The sequence below is a fragment of the Aspergillus thermomutatus genome (assembly GCF_002237265.1).
Source record: "Aspergillus thermomutatus strain HMR AF 39 chromosome Unknown NODE_60, whole genome shotgun sequence".
In the NCBI taxonomy this organism is placed as follows: Eukaryota; Fungi; Ascomycota; class Eurotiomycetes; order Eurotiales; family Aspergillaceae; genus Aspergillus; species Aspergillus thermomutatus.
This window is the reverse complement of record NW_020798109.1, coordinates 76986-100254: the sequence shown is the minus strand read 5'-3', so window position 1 is coordinate 100254 and position 23269 is coordinate 76986. Positions and strand designations below refer to the sequence as shown.

At 51.7% G+C, this 23269-nt stretch overlaps 8 protein-coding genes across 8 annotated transcripts; 4 read left to right on the top strand and 4 right to left on the bottom strand.

Moving 5' to 3' along the window:
• Positions 1-796: 796 nt before the first annotated feature.
• CDV56_108121 (uncharacterized protein) lies at positions 797-2314 on the bottom strand (the record flags this gene model as incomplete). Its single annotated transcript, XM_026761740.1, has 1 exon — positions 797-2314. The coding sequence occupies one exon, from the start codon at positions 2312-2314 to the stop codon at positions 797-799; it is 1518 nt and encodes a 505-aa protein (XP_026615686.1).
• A 605-nt stretch (positions 2315-2919) lies between these two features.
• Positions 2920-4216, top strand: CDV56_108059 (uncharacterized protein; the record flags this gene model as incomplete). The annotated part of the gene is made up of 4 exons (XM_026761678.1): positions 2920-2969; positions 3038-3137; positions 3327-3670; positions 3724-4216. The coding sequence occupies 4 exons, from the start codon at positions 2920-2922 to the stop codon at positions 4214-4216; spliced, it is 987 nt and encodes a 328-aa protein (XP_026615685.1).
• Positions 4217-4865: 649 nt separating this feature from the next.
• On the bottom strand, positions 4866-6482 carry CDV56_107980 (uncharacterized protein; the record flags this gene model as incomplete). Its single annotated transcript, XM_026761599.1, has 1 exon — positions 4866-6482. The coding sequence occupies one exon, from the start codon at positions 6480-6482 to the stop codon at positions 4866-4868; it is 1617 nt and encodes a 538-aa protein (XP_026615684.1).
• Positions 6483-7909: 1427 nt separating this feature from the next.
• On the top strand, positions 7910-9334 carry CDV56_107888 (uncharacterized protein; the record flags this gene model as incomplete). Its single annotated transcript, XM_026761507.1, has 5 exons — positions 7910-8039; positions 8087-8298; positions 8348-8412; positions 8458-8555; positions 8601-9334. The coding sequence occupies 5 exons, from the start codon at positions 7910-7912 to the stop codon at positions 9332-9334; spliced, it is 1239 nt and encodes a 412-aa protein (XP_026615683.1).
• Positions 9335-10044: 710 nt separating this feature from the next.
• Positions 10045-11504, bottom strand: CDV56_107815 (Zn(II)2Cys6 transcription factor; the record flags this gene model as incomplete). The annotated part of the gene is made up of 2 exons (XM_026761434.1): positions 10045-11367; positions 11448-11504. 2 exons carry the CDS (start codon positions 11502-11504, stop codon positions 10045-10047), a joined length of 1380 nt encoding a protein of 459 aa, XP_026615682.1.
• Positions 11505-14370: 2866 nt separating this feature from the next.
• Positions 14371-15966, top strand: CDV56_107641 (class I SAM-dependent methyltransferase; the record flags this gene model as incomplete). The annotated part of the gene is made up of 11 exons (XM_026761260.1): positions 14371-14451; positions 14506-14540; positions 14597-14650; positions 14709-14715; positions 14766-14810; positions 14869-14904; positions 14975-15093; positions 15150-15175; positions 15237-15267; positions 15317-15671; positions 15724-15966. 11 exons carry the CDS (start codon positions 14371-14373, stop codon positions 15964-15966), a joined length of 1032 nt encoding a protein of 343 aa, XP_026615681.1.
• Positions 15967-19334: 3368 nt separating this feature from the next.
• Positions 19335-21137, top strand: CDV56_107422 (uncharacterized protein; the record flags this gene model as incomplete). Its single annotated transcript, XM_026761041.1, has 4 exons — positions 19335-19659; positions 19717-19772; positions 19843-20059; positions 20833-21137. The coding sequence occupies 4 exons, from the start codon at positions 19335-19337 to the stop codon at positions 21135-21137; spliced, it is 903 nt and encodes a 300-aa protein (XP_026615680.1).
• A 128-nt stretch (positions 21138-21265) lies between these two features.
• On the bottom strand, positions 21266-22668 carry CDV56_107357 (putative histidine acid phosphatase; the record flags this gene model as incomplete). The annotated part of the gene is made up of 2 exons (XM_026760976.1): positions 21266-22006; positions 22054-22668. The coding sequence occupies 2 exons, from the start codon at positions 22666-22668 to the stop codon at positions 21266-21268; spliced, it is 1356 nt and encodes a 451-aa protein (XP_026615679.1).
• Positions 22669-23269: the final 601 nt, after the last annotated feature.

Below are 23269 nucleotides of genomic sequence, written 5' to 3'. Positions count from 1 at the left end.
TCCGTCGTAGTCGACATACAGGATGTTGAGATTGTGGATGCGGCTTGTATCTTGGTACTGTGTCGCATAGAGATATGACATGTTTCCAAGGAATAAAAGCTGTAGGAGGAGAAAGCTCATGCCAATAGCAATCAGGCAGCCTTTGCGCATCTCCTTCCAGGAGCCGCCTTGGGCCGAAGACGAAGTTGAATATTCTGCCATTGCGACTAGATGGCGTATGTTACACTCTCATTGTGAGCGCGGTGCTACCACTTTATAAGGCCCCTGAGTATGTGCTCAATCCTAGGAACGTTTCTTGGATTCGGCGTCGCAGCATTGATCGCATGCCGAGCCCGTAAACTCCGTACTCACTTACAGAGCGATGTGAGCATCGCCTTCAAAAGGCCGATAGAATCCACAATCGGCTAACGGATCTGATTGTTATATCCAGTGACCCTTTGCAGTAAAGTTACTCCCTAGTCCCTATGGCCAGACTAATCAGAGGGTTCGAAGTCATGACTCAGCGGAAATACATCAACACCCCGATCTCCGACACTGTGTATAGCCATCGTTGTGTTCATTCTGCCAGAGCTACAGCCTCATTTTCTGTCTAGGAAATTAAAACGATCTTTGGGAAGTTATGGATGTGCGCCGCTATTTTTGGCGATTAGAATGTCTGCGTTAGTCTGAAACCCACTGCTGTTGTCGGGTCTATTGGCAATATATATCCTGATGGCGGTCTCTATCTCCATCCATCGACCACACAATACTTAGTGTAGAACCACAGAGTCTTTGATTATTCAAATCAAGTCAAAGGTCACAATGTAAGCCCCTGGACCACGATAACGTTGCATCGCTCGATAAACCTCACTACCTCTTCCTTATCATGCCATGCATCATTGTATGCCGCACTCAGCGTCAACTCCCCCTTCCAGGTCCCCAGGAACAGGCCGAGACCCGTCCCTAGTTCCTCACCGGTCACCCACGGCGTTGCCAGCTCGAATGCCCCATGCGACGGGCTGATCACATTGTCCACCACACCCAAGCCGGAGATTGAAACCGACGGCGATTGATTCGGTTCTGGGACTGGGGGCGTGGCGTCGTCAGGCGGGTAGGGGATGGTGTTGCTGGCGAACCACGAGGGTATCATCTGGATATGATCTTTGTCCTTCCGAATCCCCAGGTAGAACTCCCTGACAGTCTTTGTGATCCTTAGAAACTCCTCCCTGTTCACCTCTGCCGCGCTCGAGCTGTCAGTTATACTCGGAACCGTGGTATCAACAATGAGCAGCCTGCATGAAACAGAGTGGTAGACCGCCGCTGCATGGAGAGAAGTATCGTACGGGCTCAAGCAATTCCCGCGCTCGTTGATCAGGCTGTAGTTGACATATCTCACTAGGCGTTCGCTATCCCGCCGATCCTGAAGATCCCGCACCGCCATCGCAATCGCTGCATGGTATGCATGCGTTACACTCAGGCCTAGCCGTCGACAGGCGCTGAGAATCGCCGTGGTTTGCTGGATGGGAAGAGTGATCGCAAGCCTCTGATGCTTTCCCGGTAGGCGTTCTCCCTTCCTGAAGGGGACGCTGGCAACTCCTATACGATCGTGCTTCATGAAGGCGTTGTATGCCATGGTCGACTCGAATCTTTCCCTTTGCTCGGGAGACATGCTTGGCTGCAGCGCCGCAGCTACACGGAACGGGGGACTCAAATTTGCGTATTCCGTACCAAAACGAGGAAGAGGATAATCTGACGCTCGCTCGTAGGCTCTGGACGCGTGCGCAAACAGATTATCGAATAACATCAAAGTCCCAACGCCGTCGATGATGTCGTGACGGGCACGGAGCACAAGATCACCCTGGAGTGGTCCTTCACCGCGAGGAGATGACCAGATCAGAAAGAGAGTCGGTAGCTTAGGCACTGGAGGATCTGAATTACACCAGTCGAGCCCGGAAGTACCGTCTGACACGGTGGAAAAGGTTATCTCCACCCAGGACTGAAGGGAATCCTGCCCGGCGGGAGATTCATATATCTTTTTGCAGCGCTGGCGTTCGCAGTCCCATTCTACCCACGAAGCAATGGTCGGGTGGTCAAAACGCAGATGCACCCATGCCTTCCGCAGGGCATGTTCAACTTTTCTGGCTGTTTCCTGCTTGCAAACACTATCATCTGCCTTGACAGAGAATGGGACGAACCCCGTGATGGTGAAGAAGTTCCGCCCGCTGCCTTGATACGCTTTCGCCAGGGAGGTGTAAAACTGCTCGACCTCGTCGATGCCACGCTCCCAATGACCGGGACTTACTTGTTGCCATTGAAGATCTGTTTGTTGGGACATTTTCGATGCGGACGCGCAATTACAAAGCGCACCGGAAGTCGACACGGTACATGAGGGTGCTGGATCTGGGGTTCTCATATAATATATGACTGGGCTGAGTAGAAGCGTCGGGAAACGGCCCGAAATACCGCCTGAGCGAGTATAAGAAAGAAGAAGAAGAAGAAGAAGTCATTGTTGAACCCCAACCGGGACGCAGGTTGTGACTTGTGAGCTGTTATCGCGACGGGATAACCTCGGCGATTTGGCGAATTTCCCAATCGGGTAAAATATCCAGCAGACAAATGGCACGGTAGTATGGACCAGCATAAGCATTTGCCATTTGCCATAAGATCAAGATGAGACCTACCTGGTCGATCTGAAATGAGATATGATAGCTCGGTCAGGGAAAAGATATTGTCTGAAGTGTTGCATGTCAGTGTCCTAGACGCCACAATAAACAACATTCTAAAGCGTAAAACTGTTAAGTCATCTTAACCGTGCATAGTTAATAGCCACTTGACAAGCCATAGATAGTGACTAGTAGTTTATGAGGCTCCTTTCCCCTTTCCGACTTTCCTCTCTTCCAAACCGAAAATTCCCACACTCGGTTCGAGTCAACAGTGCCCATGAACGACCAAATGGATTCGTACATCAAATGGAGAGAGAGGGATAGGCTGTATGTTTATTACGCCAGTCATGAAAAATAAAAGAGATCAAAAAACCGCTAACGAGCGTACAACACAGGCCCGATACCCCACAGTTGGTTCTGGAGCTAGGCGGCAGCCCGTCAGTCTGGACGGAGTCTCGGAACCAAAACTATTCTGTTTCAGCTTCTCTTCGCAGGGTTCTAAGCGATGAGCCAGATAATGGCTATAGCGAATCAGAAAGAGAGGAATAACACCAAAGACATCAACCAACCATTCTGGCTGCGCTGGTCCCCTATAATCGATCCTAGCCGGGGATAATTTATTCTCTTATGTCATAATCCAGAGAGCAGCAGCCTCCAGAGAGTCGGTATTGAGGAGCAATCTAGATATACACCGGACCCGAGAACCCAGCAGTTTCCGAACGAGCCGCCATCATTCTATACAGCGGAGGCAAAGATAACTATGACCGCTGCAAAGTTACCCATCAATTGTCTTTTCCCGATACCTGGCAAAAGCTCTTACAGCCAGGTTATACCTATAGCCTTCTCTGGACTGGGCAAGAGATTGCAAACTGGGATTGGGGCACGCAGCTGGAGGTGGGAAATAAGCCCAAGTGGCCACCGGTCTTGGTTCCGGGGGGTGCACATATCACATTCACAGTGAACGAAGGGGAGCGGCCTCCTATTCCGCGGCCTACAACACCACCGCCTATCAGCCCAAGTGAAAGAGTGTAAGTCCTCCTTTTAAAATAGTAGAGACTTCCTCTGCTAATCAATATAACAGTCCAGGGGCACCAGTTCTTAGTCTAGAGCTGAGCTGTAGCCCAACAATGCCTCTGACAGGGAGTCTGGAGATCTCTATCAGAGTGATATACCACGGTCTACCGGACAACAATAACAACATAACCGGGGATGAAGAACTCCGACCAATCACTTTCCACACCTATGCATTCAAACCGGTAGATGGCCAATTCCGCGTCTATCGCCATCGCTGTCGAGATCAATCTAGTCTAGAGACAGAGGAGGAATGGGAGACATTTGAGGGCGACGGCTATCGACATCAGTTTTGGGACAATCCCGATAAGCTGATAAATGTGTCCGAGAACCCAGATGGTCAGTTCCCGACCCTCTTCCCTGGGGAATCCTGGTCAGACTCCTGGACAATGACGGCGGACGGGGACGGACTACCCGATGACCTGAAACCCGGCGAGCGGCTCCGATACCAGTTCAAGGGAAATACACTGGACTGGTGGAGGCTCACGCCCAGACCATCGTAACGCTGCCTGGCTCGGGGGTGGAACCGATTTCGAACCCTAAGGATAATGAAGGCCGGCCGAGAGTGGTCGTACCGGCGTCAAACATTGTGGAGTGGACGGTGGTTGGTGATTGAACGGTTCCTGTTTGTATTCTGCCCCTGTGCGCTCTTATTCTAGCGAGTAGCGCTATTATAATGTCAACTCCAGGAGGGTCTGGAGGGTAGTACCTGCTTTCTTTGCCACCGAAGTCAGTTAATGACTGGTATAGACTGGGATAGCGCAGCAGGTGCGTCGACAACCCTTGAACATGGGGAGTCTTCACATCTGATCGTATGCAAATCCGTAGCAAATCATTGGGACTTGGGGAGGAAAATTCTTTGGAGCAGGGCTCTAGCAGGCATTCTTCGCCCCTTTGACCCTGGCACTGTCTCCATTTTTGAACTGATGGGCGCACTGACCGCCTGTATTGTTAGGTCATCTTGCCGTGGATGGGAATAAGATGTGCGCAACAACATTTGCATTGTAGAGAAGCTATAACATTGAAGAGAATTAGGGATCGAATACAAAAACCCAAATAGAGGAAGAAGATGAAAAGGAGAAGTAAAGTGACCCTTCATTGTCGTTTCACGAGCATCCGCATCCGCATCCATCAACCTCCGTCTTCATCCAACTACAAGCACTGAGAATAGTACGCGTTCTGCACCTGGCAGGTATAGGGTGAGGCACACGTAGTCGGGCCGGTCCAGCCCTGGCCACCACACTGGCCATAGTGCTGCGCCACAGCAGTCGAGGTGCTCGTCGCAGTGGTGGTGGTCTTGGTCGAGGTGGTCGAGGTCTTAGTAGATGTGGTTGAAGTCGAGGTCGAGCTGGAGCTTCCAGAGCTGGAACCGCTGCTGAAAGTCGATCCGATCGGGCCAACCTTGATGTTCGAATAGATCACATAGGAATCGGGACTCTCGGATTCAATGGTGGCGGGGACACCGGAGTCGGTCGAGCAGGTGCCACGGGCAGCACCGGGAGTCGACGAAGACGCATTGGTGGGATAGGTGCTATCGAGCCAGAGCATGTCGGCGTAGTAGTCGTCCCAGAGCGACATGACCAGTACCATGCCGGTGGACATGGCCTCGGACATGGCGGACAAGCCGCCGTGCTTAGCAAAAGTACCCGGTCCGTCGAAGACGGTGTTCTCGGCCGTGCAGTAGTCGGCGTTGATGGCGTTGCCGCTGATACCGCTGATGTCGGAGTTGGGCTGGGCGTAGGTGACGCCGTTCTGGATGTAGTAGCGGCGGATTTCGGACAGCGTACCGGTATCTGTGCCATCGTCCGTAATGAATTGCGTCACGACGGTGAAGGGCGAGTTGGTATCGATTGTCTTGCCGGGGCCGTAGAAGGTGGTGTTGCCCATGCGGTAGGGGTTGAAGTCGCAACCATCTGGGTCGCAGGTGCCGGCGTACCGGTCACTGCTGTATGTGCCGCCGCAGGCATCACCAGTGCACATGGTGTTGGTGGCGGTATCACATGGATGGGGGGTCAGAGCCTGAGAGATACTGTTAGATTCCCAGATATCCAGCTCAGCACAGCAAGATCCATGGTTGCCCAATCCAGTGTTTTTGTTGTTGGACGACGGGGTCCAGCCTTCCACGTTGGCCTGGCCTTGGATAAACTTGAGATCACGCGGACATTGGGAATCGCAATATCCCACGCCGTATTGGGCGCCGGCCTTGTTGTTGGCGTATTTGGAGACACCGCCATCCTCATCCATGGTCACAAAGTAGAGGGCCCCGTTCAAGCCACAGGGGAGGTTGGACACGTCCACGTCAAAGGTGAACTCCTGATTCAGCAGTTTGAACATCTGGTAATGCGTACTATCTGCCAGCATGTAAAGACGGGAGCCAACATTGGCGCCATTGGAGTTCTCCGTCACGAAGTTGAGGCGAAGCTGGCTGCCGCTGGTGGTGACACCGTAGGTCGATTCATAGTCGGCTCCGTCAACGGCACATTCAGTGGCGCAGGCCGCGTCGGTATCGCAGATGGAGGTGTCCCAAGTGTTGCCGGTATAGCAGTTGGTGGTGCTGCCAACCTGGTGGACCCATCGCCAGTTCGCATCCATAACCACGGAGCCCTGGTTGGTGGTGCAACTTCCACTGCTGGTGCATGTTTCCCATGTCATCGAGGGATGGGTCTCAGTGGTGTATGTGCCGACCTGCTGCGCCTGCGCACGAGAGGACAGCAAGGCAGAGAAGATCAATGCATTCTTGTAGATTCGGTAGGAAATTGCGGAGGCCATTTTGATGCTTTAGTGATGTTCTTTGACACTCTGAGTTGACAGACATTCCACGGCAAGCTCTGGACCATCCTTTTATATCCTGATCCCTTCTTCCTGCTCTCAAAACTGAGAAGATATCTATTGAGACGGCTAACAGGACCGCTGATCCGTTGTAACAATGGCTGTAGCCGCTGCTCCTGAGGCTATCGCCGTGGTGGAAGCGGTTAGATGTCTATACTGCCTCTATCTGCCTCTAGTAGAAACGTCCTATCGTCTCGCTACTGATCAATTCATGCAGGTCAGGACTCACTGCACTCCTGCCCTTGTCGTAACAGGCAAGTGACGGGAATCCGGGGCGACATCCTGGGGTAATTCTCCACAGCCTAAATAGTTTCGCTCAAAAACTGATTCGATCTGGAAGGGCTCATTATAATTCGTGCAAAAACGGGCGACATCTGTTTATGAATTTGTCAGACAATATCCAGGGCGCGTTGTTGCTCTTTTCAATTTGATAGAACCATGCTCAGGCGGCGAATCCCCCTCCGTGGGTGTCATCTCTGCAGGTGTCCTCCGTATTTGAAGGGGATCCGAGCAGTAAGGCACATTCCCAAGTGGCTGTGTGGAGTCCCTTTTGTCAGTTGAATTCGCACGTCTGGGGTAGGATAGATTAAGCTGATATTGCTGTCTGCACGGATGACGCGGCCCCATGCTCGGCTAATCGAGGAGGCGTCTCATCTCCGGCCGGTGCGGCAGTTTGTAATTCTGCAGGAGTGGCGCTTGTCATTCTCCATCTATCAGATTTATGATCTGGTATATGTGGCATAGAAGTAGTGACTACAGGCCGGATTTGCTGCTTGTCCTCGATATTCAACACCACAGTGCACGCAATGTTGTTGACTGTAGTATTCAACCTTGCAAGAAAACGATCATTAATTGGATCAGCACAAGTAGCGGTACTCGCCCGAGCCAAGTCTACTTAAACCTGAGACAAAAATTGCTTGATCCTGCCGGCAATTTCGGCTCCAGCAATTAATTAACTGTTGATGATTTCTCCGCACAGACGTGATGCACCCCATACGTCCAAGAGTGATATACGGTGTAATGTCATGAGGACCTATGTGAAGCATTCTATCAAACTGATACGTGAGGGATGTCTCGCTCACTTATTTCCATCAGAAGCACGGCCTGTCGGGCCGTCTTCTCGACAATAACTTTCCAGCTGTGATTTCCGTCTACCCATCCGCCAGATGCAACTCGCAATGAGACGAATTCACACCCAAGGATACTCCTGTGTCAAAGGATTATAGACAAGTAGCATGAGCTTGACCATGCCTCCGTGCCGAGACGGGACAGGAACTTGGCGGAATCGACATTCTACCTCACTCCACATGGTTCAGTGATTTCATATATAAATGAGTGCATCTCGTCCAGTCTGAAGCTCAGCTCCTATGGCAAGTTCTCAAAGTCAGTTTTTTGTAATGAGGTTTACACAGCTCTTCGCCGTTGCCGGCACAGCATGCCTTGCTCTTGCTGCACCCGACCCAAAGTTCAAAACCAAGAGAACCTCGGCCTTTCAATGTCAGGCACCCATCTGCATGACCAGCTCATCCATTGACCTTCTATAGGGTTTGGCTCCAATGAGTCCGGCGCAGAGTTTGGAAGCGGCAATATTCCTGGTGTGCTGGGCACAGATTACATCTGGCCCAACACGACTGCCATTGGCATCTTGAGGGCAGCAGGAATGAATATCTTCCGTGTGCCATTTCTCATGGAACGTCTCGTCCCCAACAACTTGACCGGGACTCCTGATGCGACGTACATGGCTGATCTGGTCTCGGTATGTTCATGCTCTCAAGTACTATGATTGTTTATTGACGAGCATCTAGACCATCAACTATATCACCTCCACTGGTGCCCACGCCATCGTCGACCCGCATAACTTTGGACGATAGTAAGCCTTTCCACCTGAAATCAAGAAACCAACTAAGAGAAACAGCTACGGCAACATAATCACCTCAACCAGCGACTTTGCCGCCTTCTGGACCACCGTCGCCGCGCAATTCAAGGACAATGACCTCGTCATCTTCGACACCAGTAAGGCCCACCCCCCTCACCTCAAGGTCTAGCTCACACATCCAGACAACGAGTTCAACACAGAAGACCAAACCACCGTCTTGGATCTCAACCAGGCCGCCATCAACGCCATCCGCGCCGCAGGCGCCACTTCCCAGTACATCTTCGTCGAAGGCAATTCCTGGTCCGGCGCATGGACCTGGGAATCCGTCAACGACAACCTGAAGGACCTCACCGACCCCGTCGCCGGCAAGCTCATCTACGAGATGCACCAGTACCTCGACAGCGATGGCTCAGGCACCTCCGACACATGCGTCTCCTCGACAATCGGGCAAGAACGGATCGCGTCCGCGACGTCCTGGCTGCTCAGTAACAGCAAGAAAGCATTTCTGGGCGAGTTCGCGGGGGGCGCGAATAGCGTTTGCCAGAGTGCCGTGACCGGCATGCTGGACTACATGGAGGCGAATGCGGATGTCTGGCTCGGGGCGGAGTGGTGGGCTGCTGGGCCCTGGTGGGGGGATTATATCTACAGCATGGAGCCGACGACGGGGCCGGCGTATGCGTATTACCTGTCGGTTCTGGAGTCTTATTTCCCCGGTGGGAGTTATACGGCGACGTCGACGGGGACGACTGCGACTGCTACGGCTACGGGCACGGGCTCCACGACGACGACCACCACGGCGACTGCCGTTGCGCAGCACTGGGGACAGTGTGGAGGTCAAGGCTGGACGGGGCCAACGACCTGTGTGTCGCCGTATACGTGCCAGGTGCAGAACGCCTATTATTCGCAGTGTCTGTAGGACCCGACGCCCCCGATTCATGGACTATGTGCTACTTTGAGAATGGAATCATTATTAGGTCTGAGCGGTAACCGTGATTATCTGTAGATCGATGTTGTGAGTGTCAAACGGTATCCTAATCGTCATGAATTCACCAGACGTAGAATATCTCCGATTTTACAATCCGTGCATACCGTTTCGACAAACCGAATATGTTGTGGGAACAAGCCGTAGGCCACAGGCATTGTTTCCTATTCATTCAAGTTTGAAACCTGCTCCTTTCATTGCCGCGCTCTAAATGGTTGTGTAACCAAGCCCGATGTTCAGATACCTCCCGACACGGCATGGGTTTACAGGCAGCAACCTTGCCGAAATGCCTGTAGATTGTATCTGCCCAGAGGAAGAGAGCGAAGTCGTTGGTCAGACTACCGCCAGGCGAGAGATGCTAGGATTCCGGCTTCCCGGAGTGGTGCATTGAAAAGGTCCACTGTTGTGAGCGTCTTCGATGGTTTCCAACCCGACTGGACCAGTGCCAAGGTTTTCCAAGAGTCCTGAACGAGTGATCTCGTCGGCATGAGTCGTATAGCAGCCCGATCAATCAACATCAGGCTGCGTGCCCCTTGAGCCGACCCGAGCGTCAGGGCCGATAGCCTTTCCGTGGCTATCCCGTCTTTCAATACACTTGCCCTCCTATAGAGCTGCATTCTTGAATACTAATGTGCAGGAGGCCGTCATGTTCTGATCGCAAGCATGCCCATCGACAATGCGAGCTGGTCCAGTCGATCTGGAGAGTCATTTTCATGTGCGTCGTATGCAATCAGTTGCTTCTCTTGCGACTCGGGGAAGGCAATGCTTCCCGCTGGTAGCTTCCATATACTACTCGGACGCTGCGACTTTGTATGCAATGACGAACGGCTTTTATCCGCTTCTATCAGAACCAACAGCTGGTTCAGTACTGCAATGGCAGATCGCGTGCCGTAGGACCCGAATTTGGCTACTTTACTGACAAACTCAGGGGGAATGGGACTTCGCACATCTTCCTCCCGCTTGATGACCTTCTTCTTATTGTGGTTGACGATCAATGGCCCCATCCGCCCTTCAAGATAGACGAGTCTATCCCGAGAGCGAGTGATCTGAGCCACCAGCGACTCTCGCAGTATCTCCGACTTCCCCCCAGTCTGCCACACGAAGGCGCGCGTCTGCGCAAAAAGCCCCGGACAGAGTACAATCTCGTTGAAAGCGAGTTCCACGACCTCGCTCAGCTGACAGCTTTTTCCGGAGCTGCGTTCGGATGCCAGCGTCTCGTGGAACATGGCTCGCCATTCATGTTCCGCCAGAAAACACGGCTCCTGGCAGACGAACGCATCGGCGACCAGAAACGAGCGATACGCCACCACCAGCGTGCGACCGAATCCATCGCGGTGCGCCTCGGGGCCGCGAAGTTGGAACAATTTGCCAATTCCCCGGGAATGGATGAGCCAGGATTTCTCGCCGAGCCCGTCCAGCATCTCGTATATTCCAAGGTGGATGGCAGCCATGAGAGTCAAGTTTGAGGTTGCAGTGCGAGGATCACGCAGTGAGCGGATCAGGTGCTCCAGACCGCGGCCGTAGAGGTGCCGACTGGCGAGGATCTTCTCCTGGTCGTTATGCGCGCGGCCGAGGTGCCATACGCTCAGGCTGCGGAGGCTCCAGACCAGCGCCTGCGACGAGGTGTCGACGTGATGCCGAACGTAGTCTAGCCAGTTGAGCTGGACTCTGTTCCGCCAGGCGGAGAACAGGCCTGGAAAGGAGGCCATGACGAAGTAGTGGAAAACTTCCTTCATCTGGGTGTCTGTTGCCGTGGTTGCCAGGCCGGGTGCTAGCTTCCCATCCATGCTCGCCCGGGGAATGAGGGCGTGGACAGCCGACGATGCTGCGACATCTCGACTGTCTTTCTGCTTGCGACTCCTAATAGATGCCGGAGTCTGGTGGTAGAATTTCAGTCGGCGCTGATAGCCTGGACACTTGACGTTTCTGTCGCGACAGCGACGACATTCCGGTCGGCCCTGATCGCACTATAGCGGCTTGAGTATTAGATGTGATGACATTATCTACTGCAGCTGCCCAGGCCATGCAGCTAAGGTAGGAAACCCACCTTGACCCGCCGCTCGATGCAGGTGCGACAGCCAGTGCTGCGCGGCACCCCAACCATCTGTTATGACTCCTGGGGCGGTATCAAGTTATATATCCGAGACGCAATAGGCATCACTGAAGGATAGACTGCATGAACTCACTCAGGACTGCGGAGTGCGGAGTCCTGATTCCGTGATCATGAAGGTGGTGAGGTTGAGAAAGGTGGCATGGAGAGAATACGAGGCGCTAAGCTTCCCCCTCCCGTGTTTGCCTCGTTGACATTCGAAGGAGACGAGAAGAAGGACCGATGTGGTCTAGACGCCAAGCATCATACCCCGCTCCACAGACTAACAATGAACGATCACAATGTGAGAGGTCTAGGTTAGGTGGCATAGGGCACTGTACGCCCTGCAGTGAGGGAATATTTTCCGAGCTCTGCCAATGTAGTAAGACTGCATGAACATAGTCCAGTTGCATGAGAGCACGTACATGAGTCTAGAGGAGGCTTTGCGATATTTGAAGAGGTTCGTGGTGATGTCTTAATTCCCGCCTGTGAAATGCTTGCAGATGTTGAGAGTGTTTCTTGTCTATCCTGTCGAGAGGAGTTTGTCGACAAGAAGCCTACGCGTGCAATTGATATTCGATGAGCCATCGTTGAGATGATTGACGGTATCTAGAGGCGATGAAAAGAATATCTGTTTTGTGTACAGAACCATGTGCCGCAGTGCTTGGGAGGGGGAATGCCATGGAGAACTCCCCTTTGCGACATCCAGACTCTTCGTTTACTGTCATAGCGTGCTCCGTATCAACAGCATCCATTATGCCTTAACGCACAATTACGAAGCAGGCAGGCAAGAAGACTCGGATAATCTGAAAATTTCCAAATGGATATTCGCCCACCCCTCATTTCTTCTTCTTGTGTACTCTGTACGGAGCCCTCCGGAGCCATCCGCGATCTGTACGGGAAACCCTGTGCCCGAACAACAAAAGTACAGAATGCAAGAGTCTTGAATCCGCAAGAGATGAGCGAATCGTTGCACATAAGGGATCATTGATTACCGCATGTATCCAGAGAGGCACATACGATGTGCCAATTACACACGGGCTGAACTCCACAAACGGTGCACACGGGAACATCTGGCGTTCCCGTACCTTTTGATTCTCGATGGAGGCCTCATCCTTGATAAACTTTGGTGGTCAGACTCGGGTCCACTTGCCCTTGTCTTAGGTTTCTGTCAAATTGACAGTGTCAATGCTGCGTGCGGCCTTGGATATCAGAGTCGGCTCTGCCAAGGGGCCGTTCGAGAAAGAGATGAGACGCCGGTGTGGGCTGATGGACGTCATTACGTGATTGTCTCATTCCATTCTTGGCCTCTAAGCCTCCGGGGCTGATCCACCGCAATGAAAGCCGATCACACCAGTTTCACTTTTCAAATATGAACAATTGTACGGAGTAGCAATCATCCATATGAGTGCACATGCAAAGAGCCGAGCGAAATCGGGACTTCTTCCACCAGATGACGTGGCAATGGGCGGGCCGATGGGGGTGACAGGAGGATCAGGTGGAGTACATATGCTCATTTGAACATTTCGACCTAAGCTGAGTGGTATTAGTAGAGAGGTGAGTTGGAATTCGGGATACGGAACTATGTCCCGTTACAGGCGAGCGACGATGATGATCAATTACGGTTGCCTTGATATTTGATGCTTTGAAGACTCGATCTATTATTATTATTAATATCCACAAAGTGCGTGGGGTTGTTTCCACGTGATCTTGTTTACGGTACGAGACGGGACATTTTCCCGTAGAAAGTGGCCATGGCGGGTGTATTTCTGTATGTCTGTGTATGAGTATTACATTGTCCCTTACACTGAACTGAAGGCAGCAAGGCATCCATCGCAGTGTCAATGGAGGCTCAACTTCTCAGTACTTACAGTTACCACCTGCATATCCTAAGTACTTGAGTACTTGTCTGATGGCCAGACTGTGATATCAACGGCTAGAGTGATAGATTCAATCCAAGCCAAATACTCAACAGTGACACAAGTCAAAGTCATCCATGTAGTACTACTATCCGCTCAGTACCCGCATTAGTACCACCAGTACTTCTCCACCCTCAGTCCCCCAACGAGTCAAAAGACACCGTGATTCTTCAGGGCAGGCATTCTAAACGACCGCTTGTCTAAGTGGCTCACAAAGGCCTTTAACCTTCCCCATCCAGACCTACATCCGACGCCCCGCAGGTGTACTTGAACGCTTGTGGACCGCTCTAGCGGAGTCTAACAGCCCGCTAGCGCTGTGTGTCTCCTAAAATGGACAAGATGCCTCTCGATCGACCTTATGGCCTTGAATCCTTGTCCTCCCAGCCAGGTTAGGCAGTCGGTCGGCGATTCGGCATCCTTCTTGCATGAGCACAAAGTACGTTGCAGAATATCCGTTCTCGTAAGGGGTGCTGAAAATCCAGCATTCTACGGAGTATCTCTGGGAAATAAAGACCATCATTGGGAGAACATTGCAGTGGAAAAGCCTAGACTCTAGCTAGACTGGGTGGTACTAATCGGGAGGCTAAAGAAGGCTGCACGAGTGGCAGTAAGTAAGGTACTTAAAAAGGATCGGGAAATGCACAGCAACTTGACAAGTCACATTCTTCCTTGAAAATCATTGTTCTTGATCTTGCGGCAAACCACCTCTGACTTTCTTCCTGTCAGTGGTACGGAGTAGATAGATACTCTGTACATGGTGGACTAAACACGCGGAGTACACACAGTGCTACTTTTTAAGTGTCTTCTAAGTGTCTTTTTAAGTCTAACCGGCTTTTGTTTTTTTCTGGTTCTTCCCCATATCGACCAAGAAATCTTATTATTTTTGCCTTGACTTTTCCGTTCTTTGTTCTCTTCCATCCCTCGGATCATCCTCCACCTCAACCACCACCACCACCACCATCATGGCCACTCCAACTCCACAACCGCAACCGCAACCACAACCACATCCACAACAGCAGAGTCCGAATGTCATCGAGCCTGATGTTGGTTGCCTCATCACAATATATACCTCGGCCTTGGGATTAACGCATGAGTAGGACTTCAGCGATGCCGACTCCGCCTACCCTGGCTCGTCAGTCGCCTCTTTGTCGCACTCTCCGGTACCTACCCAGACTAACACAACGACAGGCTCGGAGATGCCAGCTACACCACCAGTATCACATCCAGTGCCATGAACTACACGTACGCATTGATCTCTTCCTCTTTTGTGACTTTGCAGCGACTAATCTAGCCGAAACAGCTACGAGGTACCGCCTCTGCTGTGTTTGTCGCAGACTACCCGCTAAACTTCCATTAGAACGGTCGCAGATATCACTCCTTCCACGAGGGTGAATATGTGCTGGTACATAACCCTTCCTTAATTGCGATGATTCTCACCATGCAGAAAGCTGACCGCTTAGCCCAATGACGAGCAAGAACAAGACCGCTTGGATCTGGTTAGTGCCGACTCGACTTTCCCCCCTTGACCGGGGTCCGGACTTAGCTCATCGATTATCTCTCCACTAGAGCCACCACATCTATCGCATCCTCCTCAAAGGCGAACTGCACGCCGCGCCGATAAAGAACCCGCGCCGAGTGTTGGATATGGGAACCGGTACTGGAATATGGGCGATTGATTTTGCCGAGTGAGAACTCCTTGATTCATTTGCGGTGGACACAGTCGACTAACGTGATGCGACAGCGAGCATCCCGAGTCGGAGGTGATCGGTATGTTGTGGACTGCAGGAGCGCGCATCGCAAAAATGGCTAACAGAGTGACTGCTCACAGGAAACGATCTCAGTCCCATCCAGCCTTCTTGGTACACCTTCCTTGATCTAACTTCTCGGACAGCGCGTTAATTTTCCCAGGATCCCTCCCAACTGCCGCTTCGAGATCGACGACTTCGAATTACCCTGGTCCTACAGCCAACCATTCGATTACATCCACGGTCGTGAACTAGAGGGAGCCATCCGCGACCATGACAACCTCTTCCGACAAGCATATGAGAACCTAAGGCCAGGCGGCTGGCTAGAAATGGCCTCCATGGACGTCAACTCGTATTCCGACGACGGCACCCACCTCAAGGCCGTTAACCTGATTGAGGGGATCAAGAACATGCATCTTGCATCCAAGAAGCACGGGAAAGACATGACAACGGCGTCCACATGGAAGGAGAAGATGGAGAAGGCAGGCTTTGTGAACGTCCGCGAGGACATCTACAAGGTATTACTCACGTCGGAGTCGGCGCTAGAAAGCCATACTGACGGTCCTGCAGCTGCCCCAGAGCCCCTGGCCCAAGGACCCGAAGCTCAAGGAACTCGGTCGCTTCCACCAAGTCAACATGTTCGAAGCCGTCGGCCCCTACTCCTTCGCCCTGTTCACACGGTATCTCGGCTGGTCACGCCCCGAGATCGAGGTCCTTGTCGCGGGCATGCGCAAGGAACTGCGGGATTACCAGACCTACCATCTCTACACAAGGGTACATATCATTTACGGCCAGCGACCCGAGACTGATTGATGCGGTGCGGGTATGATATATACATTCTGTTGGCCGACGCTTGATGACCATTTACTCTCGGATTTTTTTGATCGTCTGTGCTATTGAGCATGTTAATCTGATTCCCACATATTTGTTCATGGCCATGACTGCATATTACTGAATAATTGAAACGACCTGCATTTATGACGATGCTTATTCCCGGTGCTGCATTGATCTTCAATAAACAGATCCCAGAGGGTCCTTAGGCTCTTGTATGGCACTTGCGTCAAAATTGAGACGGCTTCCCAGTATCCATCCACCCATCGGCGATCACAACGCCATGCCGATAAGCCATGATGAGGCTTTATGGAAGGTGGTCATTGTAATTGGATCGCATCGACCAAAAGAACGCTTTTTGCTTGGAATGCAGACCTGCGTATTGGCTCAGTCTTGGGCCATATTATCCCACTGAGCGGTAGACCCTTCCCATGGAATGAGCAGCTTTCGGATACCCACAGTCATAAGATTCTTAAACTTAGAGAAACCCGGGGTGCCGTAGTGTCCATAAAAGTCGTAGGGCTCAAATGGATGGCCGAGCGGACGATTTGGCGTATGTAGCCGAGGATGCACGGGGCGTCGTATAGCCATTCGTATGGGCGGCTCTCGGTATACTAGAGGAGCAGATCAGTATATGTATTGAAGTAACCTTTGATGGAATTGGTCTCTAACCACCGCGTCGTTGTCCAGCTTCCAGAAGACGAAGGTATGGCTATCTGCCATAATACCGTACACGGTGCTATCTCTCTTGCCGCCTTTCTTGCGGATCCGGTGGATCATGGCTGCTACTCGTCAGGCCAATCGTTTGCACCGCACAGCGCTACTATGCATGTATTTGGCTGGATGTCTGGTGGACAGAAAGACAGAAATTCGCGGGTCTCAGCACCGGGTTCTCTGCCGTCTCCCCCGATGCTTTTGGGTATGAGTGTCCTGCCTGTCGACATCTTGACAGCCAAAGTAGCCAAGCTTCCTCTGTGGGTACTGTCCTCCTTTGCTTCGACAAGCGGGGAATGGGAAATTTGAATACCCATGTAGCAAAGGAGTTGTGCCTTGGCCTCGTCGAGTGTCTTCTCGTTCTTTGCCTCAATGACGGCAAGATTGGAGGACATCTCCGAGAAGCTGGCGTACCATAGTGAATAGTCGACCCTTCCCGGGCGCTTTCGTGCTTTACCTTGAAGGTATTTGCACACGGGCAATCCAGTTCTATTTTCCCGAACTTGATTTTTGCTGTGCACTTGCCTGCAGCCATGATGCGAACACGTGAGGAAACGTTGGCAACTTCAATAAAAGCTGGAGGGTCGGTGGTGGTAGTTGACTAGCAGCATCAGAGGCCCGTGCAGCAGCGCGAGACAACAAAACAACGCTGCGAGCCAAACGCAGGGCCGACGCAGGAAACTGGAAAAGTCAGCAAATGCGTCAAAAGCAAAAGGCATGCGCAAAGTACGCACAGAAAGGCATGGCTGGCGCCACGCTGTTGTGCTCGCCTTTAGGCTGTCAGGCTGTGAAAATCGTCGAATTCCGAGTTTGAACCCATCCTGGAGTTGACTGATCCAGACCGCATCAAGAGCTCGGTTACGGTCATTCTTGCCCCAATCTCGGGATATTCGACCTGCCAAGGCAGACGGGGACGTATAGTCCCAGCGTGCCCACCTCGCTGCCTATCCAGTATCCTATCTTGAGAAGGGGTCCATTATTGAAGTCTGAAAACCCCCTGGCTCCTCCAGTTCGGGTATGCATTGATTGCGGCTGCGTAATGAACCCATTGACTGGGTCAAAAGCCCTGTTCAATATGGAGTTCCAGACTCCATTGACCTCTCCTTCCACACTGTGTGGGGGCTCGCATGTATCTCCGTAGCTGGTCCTTGGCCTCCTCCCAGGTCGATTCGTCATTCTCCCTTGAAGTCCGCTTGCACTGCGTGATGAGGACTGGATTCTCACCCGCCTGGCTATATTGGATCAAACTACCCATTGGTAGCTGTTCATGTCCACAAAGCCCCCTTGGACCTTGTCCTCTGTCCGGTGGACAAAACCATTATTTTGGTTAAAATAATGGTTGAGTATTAGATTCCAGACGCCAGTTACTGTGCCCTCATAGTCCCCGTCTCTGATCGCCCGATACTCATCGTGGAACGTCAACAAGGTATCAAACTTGGACGCCCGGGAAAATCAGCAATGGCACAGCACACGAGCGCTGGACGTCCTTAGTCCTCGAGATCCGTCAAAGAAAATGGGGTCTATAGTCCCAGCCAGCAGAAGGGAAGTTCAGTACGACCCATTTATCTTTCTTGTGCTGTTGATATTTGGCGGCGTCTTGTCCCAACGTTCCGACCTCGTTTCCGATCCAATAACCCATTTCGAGCAGAGGGCCTAGGTACCGTCCGCTCCTCTGGCATCCGCATAATCCTCCCACCTTGCATAGTGCAAGGTGATGCTGCCATCAAGAGCCCCCTGTAGTATGTCCCAATCGGGGCATCCTTTCGCGGCCTTCCGGGGCTGGACTCTGTGCCCGCGTTCTATGAGACTTGATATGATCCTTGGAGGTTAGGGCTCCTTACCTGTGTCGTAGCTGGATGCTCCATAGCTACTGAGCATACACTCCTGTCGACTGGATGTTCGGCATTCTGATCCCCGCTAGAAAAAAGGGATATAATAGGGAGAGGAAAAAGGTTGCAAGCATTTATTATGTATATATGAAGGAAATATAAGTTGGGTGGGTGTGGTTTCAGGTTTCAGGGCTTCCAGGACTGATGAGGGGAGAATATGGAAGATGAAGAGAGAGGGGATCGTAGGGGTTTATATAGCATAGATGATGGCGGCTATTCACTTGCAGTGGAATACTTTGGACCTTTGTTAGTTAATACTCTCGGTTGATTCTTTGTTTCCAGTGAATGATTTTTGTCTTGATGGACAAGGCAGATTATTCCATGATGATCTCGGAGACTCTACTCTCCCTTCACAGAGAAACCATATTCTTTATCACATTAGCCCAACACCTGCCACATACAATCAAGATAGATAATAAGTAGCTAATAGGTCCTGATCAATGAGCTCCAACTTAAGGTACTCTCCGTTGTAGGCTAGAATATTCTCCTTCCTTAGGGCTATGTACCCTTTAAGCGCCCAGTTGCTGGGTTATTTTTAGACCTTGTCTCTTCAGCCTTATGTATAGATGGATACAAAAGCCCTCAGAAATGAGGAAACAAAAAGAACAAGCTGCTTCGAGTCAGCAATCGCGACGACAATAAGATAAAGCGCTCAGAATGACGTATATGTTGAGGAAAAGGAATGACTACAACTCACCACCTGCGCCATCATTCAAGCACCACAACTCTGCGAGCAGATCTGCCAAAATGAATGCCCTCAAGTGCCTCTACATGGATGCATATCTTTACTTCTACAAACGAGCGTTGAGGAAGAGCACTGGTCGGAAAAGAGATGAACTAATCCTATTAGGGCTCCTAATCACCACATCCGATCCTGAAGCGACAGAGCCCGCTCTAGGTGTCCATCCCTGGTTTGCCTCAAATCCTGAGTCGTACACCCCTAACACATTCTTGTCGAACTTTCGACTGAAGATCCAACCATGCTGGGCTTATGACGCCTGGCACAGTATGAACCCTCAACCACTCTGGAAAGATTACGACTCAGAACCCTACGATTTGGACCCAAAAATTTGTTCGTTTTTCTATTCCCTTTCCCCAGACGTACAAAGCCGGACTGACACGGTCTCAGATTCAGAGCTGGCGAAATTAGAGAAGAAAAAGGCAATCTCAGCGCGACCCACAGAAGTATCTTCAGGAGAGATGCCGTATTGTCCTCTTGCCCTACCTGGAAGCTGCAGTGGAGCGGTTTGAGAAGGCTCGAACTGTTGCTGGCAAGTATGAGCTTCGTCTTGGCACCAGAAAAGAAAAGGACATGTACCACCCTTTTGCGATGGAGACACGGCGATTGATTGCTTGTTCCGATCATACCATCACGTTCACCAACCCGGAGGGGCAGCGAAGAGATCTGCTCGCTGTCGTCGTGGCGAATGAGAAAAGGGGTGATGCCGAGAATCCTTTGTTGGCGTATATGGGTAAGCTTAATTAGTGATGACTTGTTTTCCTCAGACAGCGGGACCAAGAGGAGGAAATGTTAACCAAGAAAACAGGAATAGTTTATAGGAATCGGAAGGAGAGAGGGGAAAAGAACCGAGTGGTATATGGGATTGCCACTGATGGTTACTCCTTCCAGATCTTGAAGATTGATAACAAGTCAAATGTGAGACCTTGCAGAGGAATTGGGGGTTACAAGCTAATCATGTGTTCAGCTCTTTCGAACTTACGCATATTTATTGGAGGAGGATTTTAGGTACTTCCTTGGATATCTTCACCTCATGTTGGCAGAGGCAGCTGGACAATGCGAGGAATGAATCACATATCAAGAGAATTTGGCTGATATCATTTGCTGCAACTGATTTGCTACTGGACTGGCTTCCACACAACTGAACAATATTCCTATAGAATGAGTTTGACTGTTCACTAGCTGAAATGAACAATATCATTTACCTCATCATTCTCTCTCACTGTCTCACACTAGAAGACCTAAGGTATGATCGAGCTATTCCTAATCTGGATCCGACATCCAGATCAGGCCTAGCACCATCTATCGATCTCCATATCCCACGTTTTCCCCGGCTCCCCAGGTTGCTGCCTTATCAAAGCTATTAAGACCTGTCACTATTCATCACAATGAATACAAAGCCAAAACCCACCTTAACACATCTAATTCTAACTGTAATCTGTCTCTTCACCCTCACATGCGGTACGCACCCTCATCCACACCCAGGTTCCAATACTAACCAAACAGCCCTCTACCTCTACGCCCGGCACGGGTCATCCACCCACAGCGACACCGCCTACTGCGCAGACTGCATGCACTACGCCATGAGCGTAGACGCCAAGATCCGCCACGCAGAGCAGGGCGGCGCGGAGAACGTCCGCGGCAACGGACAGTTCTTCCGGTATGCGCTGGACGTCAGTTGTCGGGGCGGGTTGTTTGCGGACAAGCGGTGTTTGGACTATCGGAGGGGGTTCCTGGGGGATGCGAAGAGGTATATGGATGCGGTGGGGGAGCCGTATGAGGCTTGTAGGGGGATTGGGGCTTGTAGATAGCTGTGAGTTGGCTTGATTGTGATAGTTTGGGGATTATGAATGCATGACTGGTTGCTATTAATGTGGTCCGGCAGTATGATGAGTTAGAGGTTCTCTTCAATCAAGAGTACGGATCTGGCCAAGCCAGATCACAGTACCCGGCTATCAGCCTGATAAATCGACAACACATCCGTCGAATTCTCATAATCCACCCCGCACGCCTTCCCAAAATCCCCATACATCTCCCCCCGTTGCTGCACGAACCGCCCAAACGCCTCCTCGGAGCAGCTCTCCCCCGGCCCGTCGCGACACCCAACAAGCGGCTGCGGATCCTCATTGACCAGAACGCGGTAGTACGTCCCGTCGTCATACCCGTAGGTATCGCACGACATCTTCTCAATCGCGATGTTGGTCAAGAACGGCAGGATCTGGCTACTCTTCCACACGCGGCCGTAGTTGATCGTGTCCGCGGGCATGGTGGCGTTGACGTCGTATGCGCCTGTGTAGGCGCTGTTGTTGAATAGGCCCAGCGCGGTGAGCACCGTTGGTGGCAGCTCGCGGTGCGTGAACGAGACGTAGAGGTCCTGGGGGGCGGAGTCGTCGGCGAGGATGGTTTTTGTTGCGTTGACCCAGGGGAAGCCGATGCTGGGGGATAATTCGCGGCCGTAGCCTGTGTTGTGGAAGTACATGATGTCGTTCCCGTACTCGAAGGCGAGCCATTCATTTGCGGCGAAGAGGTCGAGGGAGCAGAAGGGCGAGGAGCCGCGGATGACGGTCTCGTAGCCGCAGAGCTCGAACATGGCGACGATGTCGTCGGAGGTGAAGTTGAAGGATGGGGCTTGGGCTTGGAGTCGCGCGATGATGGGTTTGGTGTAGCGGGAGACGAATTCCTGGTGTTGTTAGCTCGGTGTTTAGGGGCTGAGTTGCAGGGACGTACGCTCGACTGGTCGGAGCCGTAGCTGGAGCTGTATGCCGGACAGCTCTTGTATGGAGTTAACGAGTCGGCCCCGGAGTGCTTGTATTCCCCGACCTGAGTGAGATTGATCTGGGTCGATTGGTCGCCGGTGAATCCAAGGATAAACTCCTGTGCGGTCTTGACGGTTCTCTCGGCTGTCGAAGCCCATACATTCTTTGGTGTCTTGAAGTCCGGATACTTGTCGTGGATGTTGACCCCAAGCATCATCGACTCCTGCAGACCGACTCGGGTGATTTTCTCGAGATGGGCCTCAGTGATGGGCGCGCTCCACTGGCTCAGGAATGAGAGGCTTCCCGCTTTGGACCAATCTTGTGTTGTATTTTGTAGCTTCTGGATGAATGGCTCGAGGTAGCTCTCATAGTCAAAATCGTTGGCGTAGATGGCGGCGTGACGGACAAGATACGCTGCGCGGGTGACGTTGCAGCCCTGCGGCGCGGACGGGTCCAGTTGAGGGTCATTTGGTGTAAAGTAGGGGGAGATTCCGGCCAAATGGTGGAGAGGATTGAAGTTATCCGTATTGGTGTCTGCCAGGGTGACAGACCCTATGGCCAGGAGGAGTGCGGAGAGACGATGCATGTTGATATATATAACCACGGCCGGATCCTGAGTCCACCACTACTTTCACCGCAAATTTACTTAACGGATAGTAAAGATCACAATACTACGCATATTAGGGGAGTCAATTTATAGATTTGAGGTTGATTGTTTATTTCCACCGATGTCACCGGTGCAGATCGCAATCCCAGTTGGGGCATGGATGACCAAGAAACAGGCGATGACGCAGTAGATGGAGCCGTCTCCATCATGGATCGCATCATCTGCCAACAAATATTAATCTAGTCTGTAAGGTTGTAAATATCCAATAGAATCTTACTCCACCAACCAAATCCAGACAAATGAGCCTATTGATTAACTCCAGCCCTACGACGGCATCTCCCGAAATAGCACCAAAGCCCATTGCCCGGTTTTCCCTGCAGAACCTAGCATGGTTACTACTTGGCCTCCATGAGTGAGCTGGGGATTGCGGGTTGTCGAAAGCAAGGAGTATGTTTCACAACGTGGCACATTCATCTGGTCGGAAATTGCGGTCTGAGGACTGGTGTAACAGAATCCCATGCTCACCCTCTCCTCATCTACGCACGGCGAGTTCGCAGGTGTTGGCTCCCGTCACCAATAC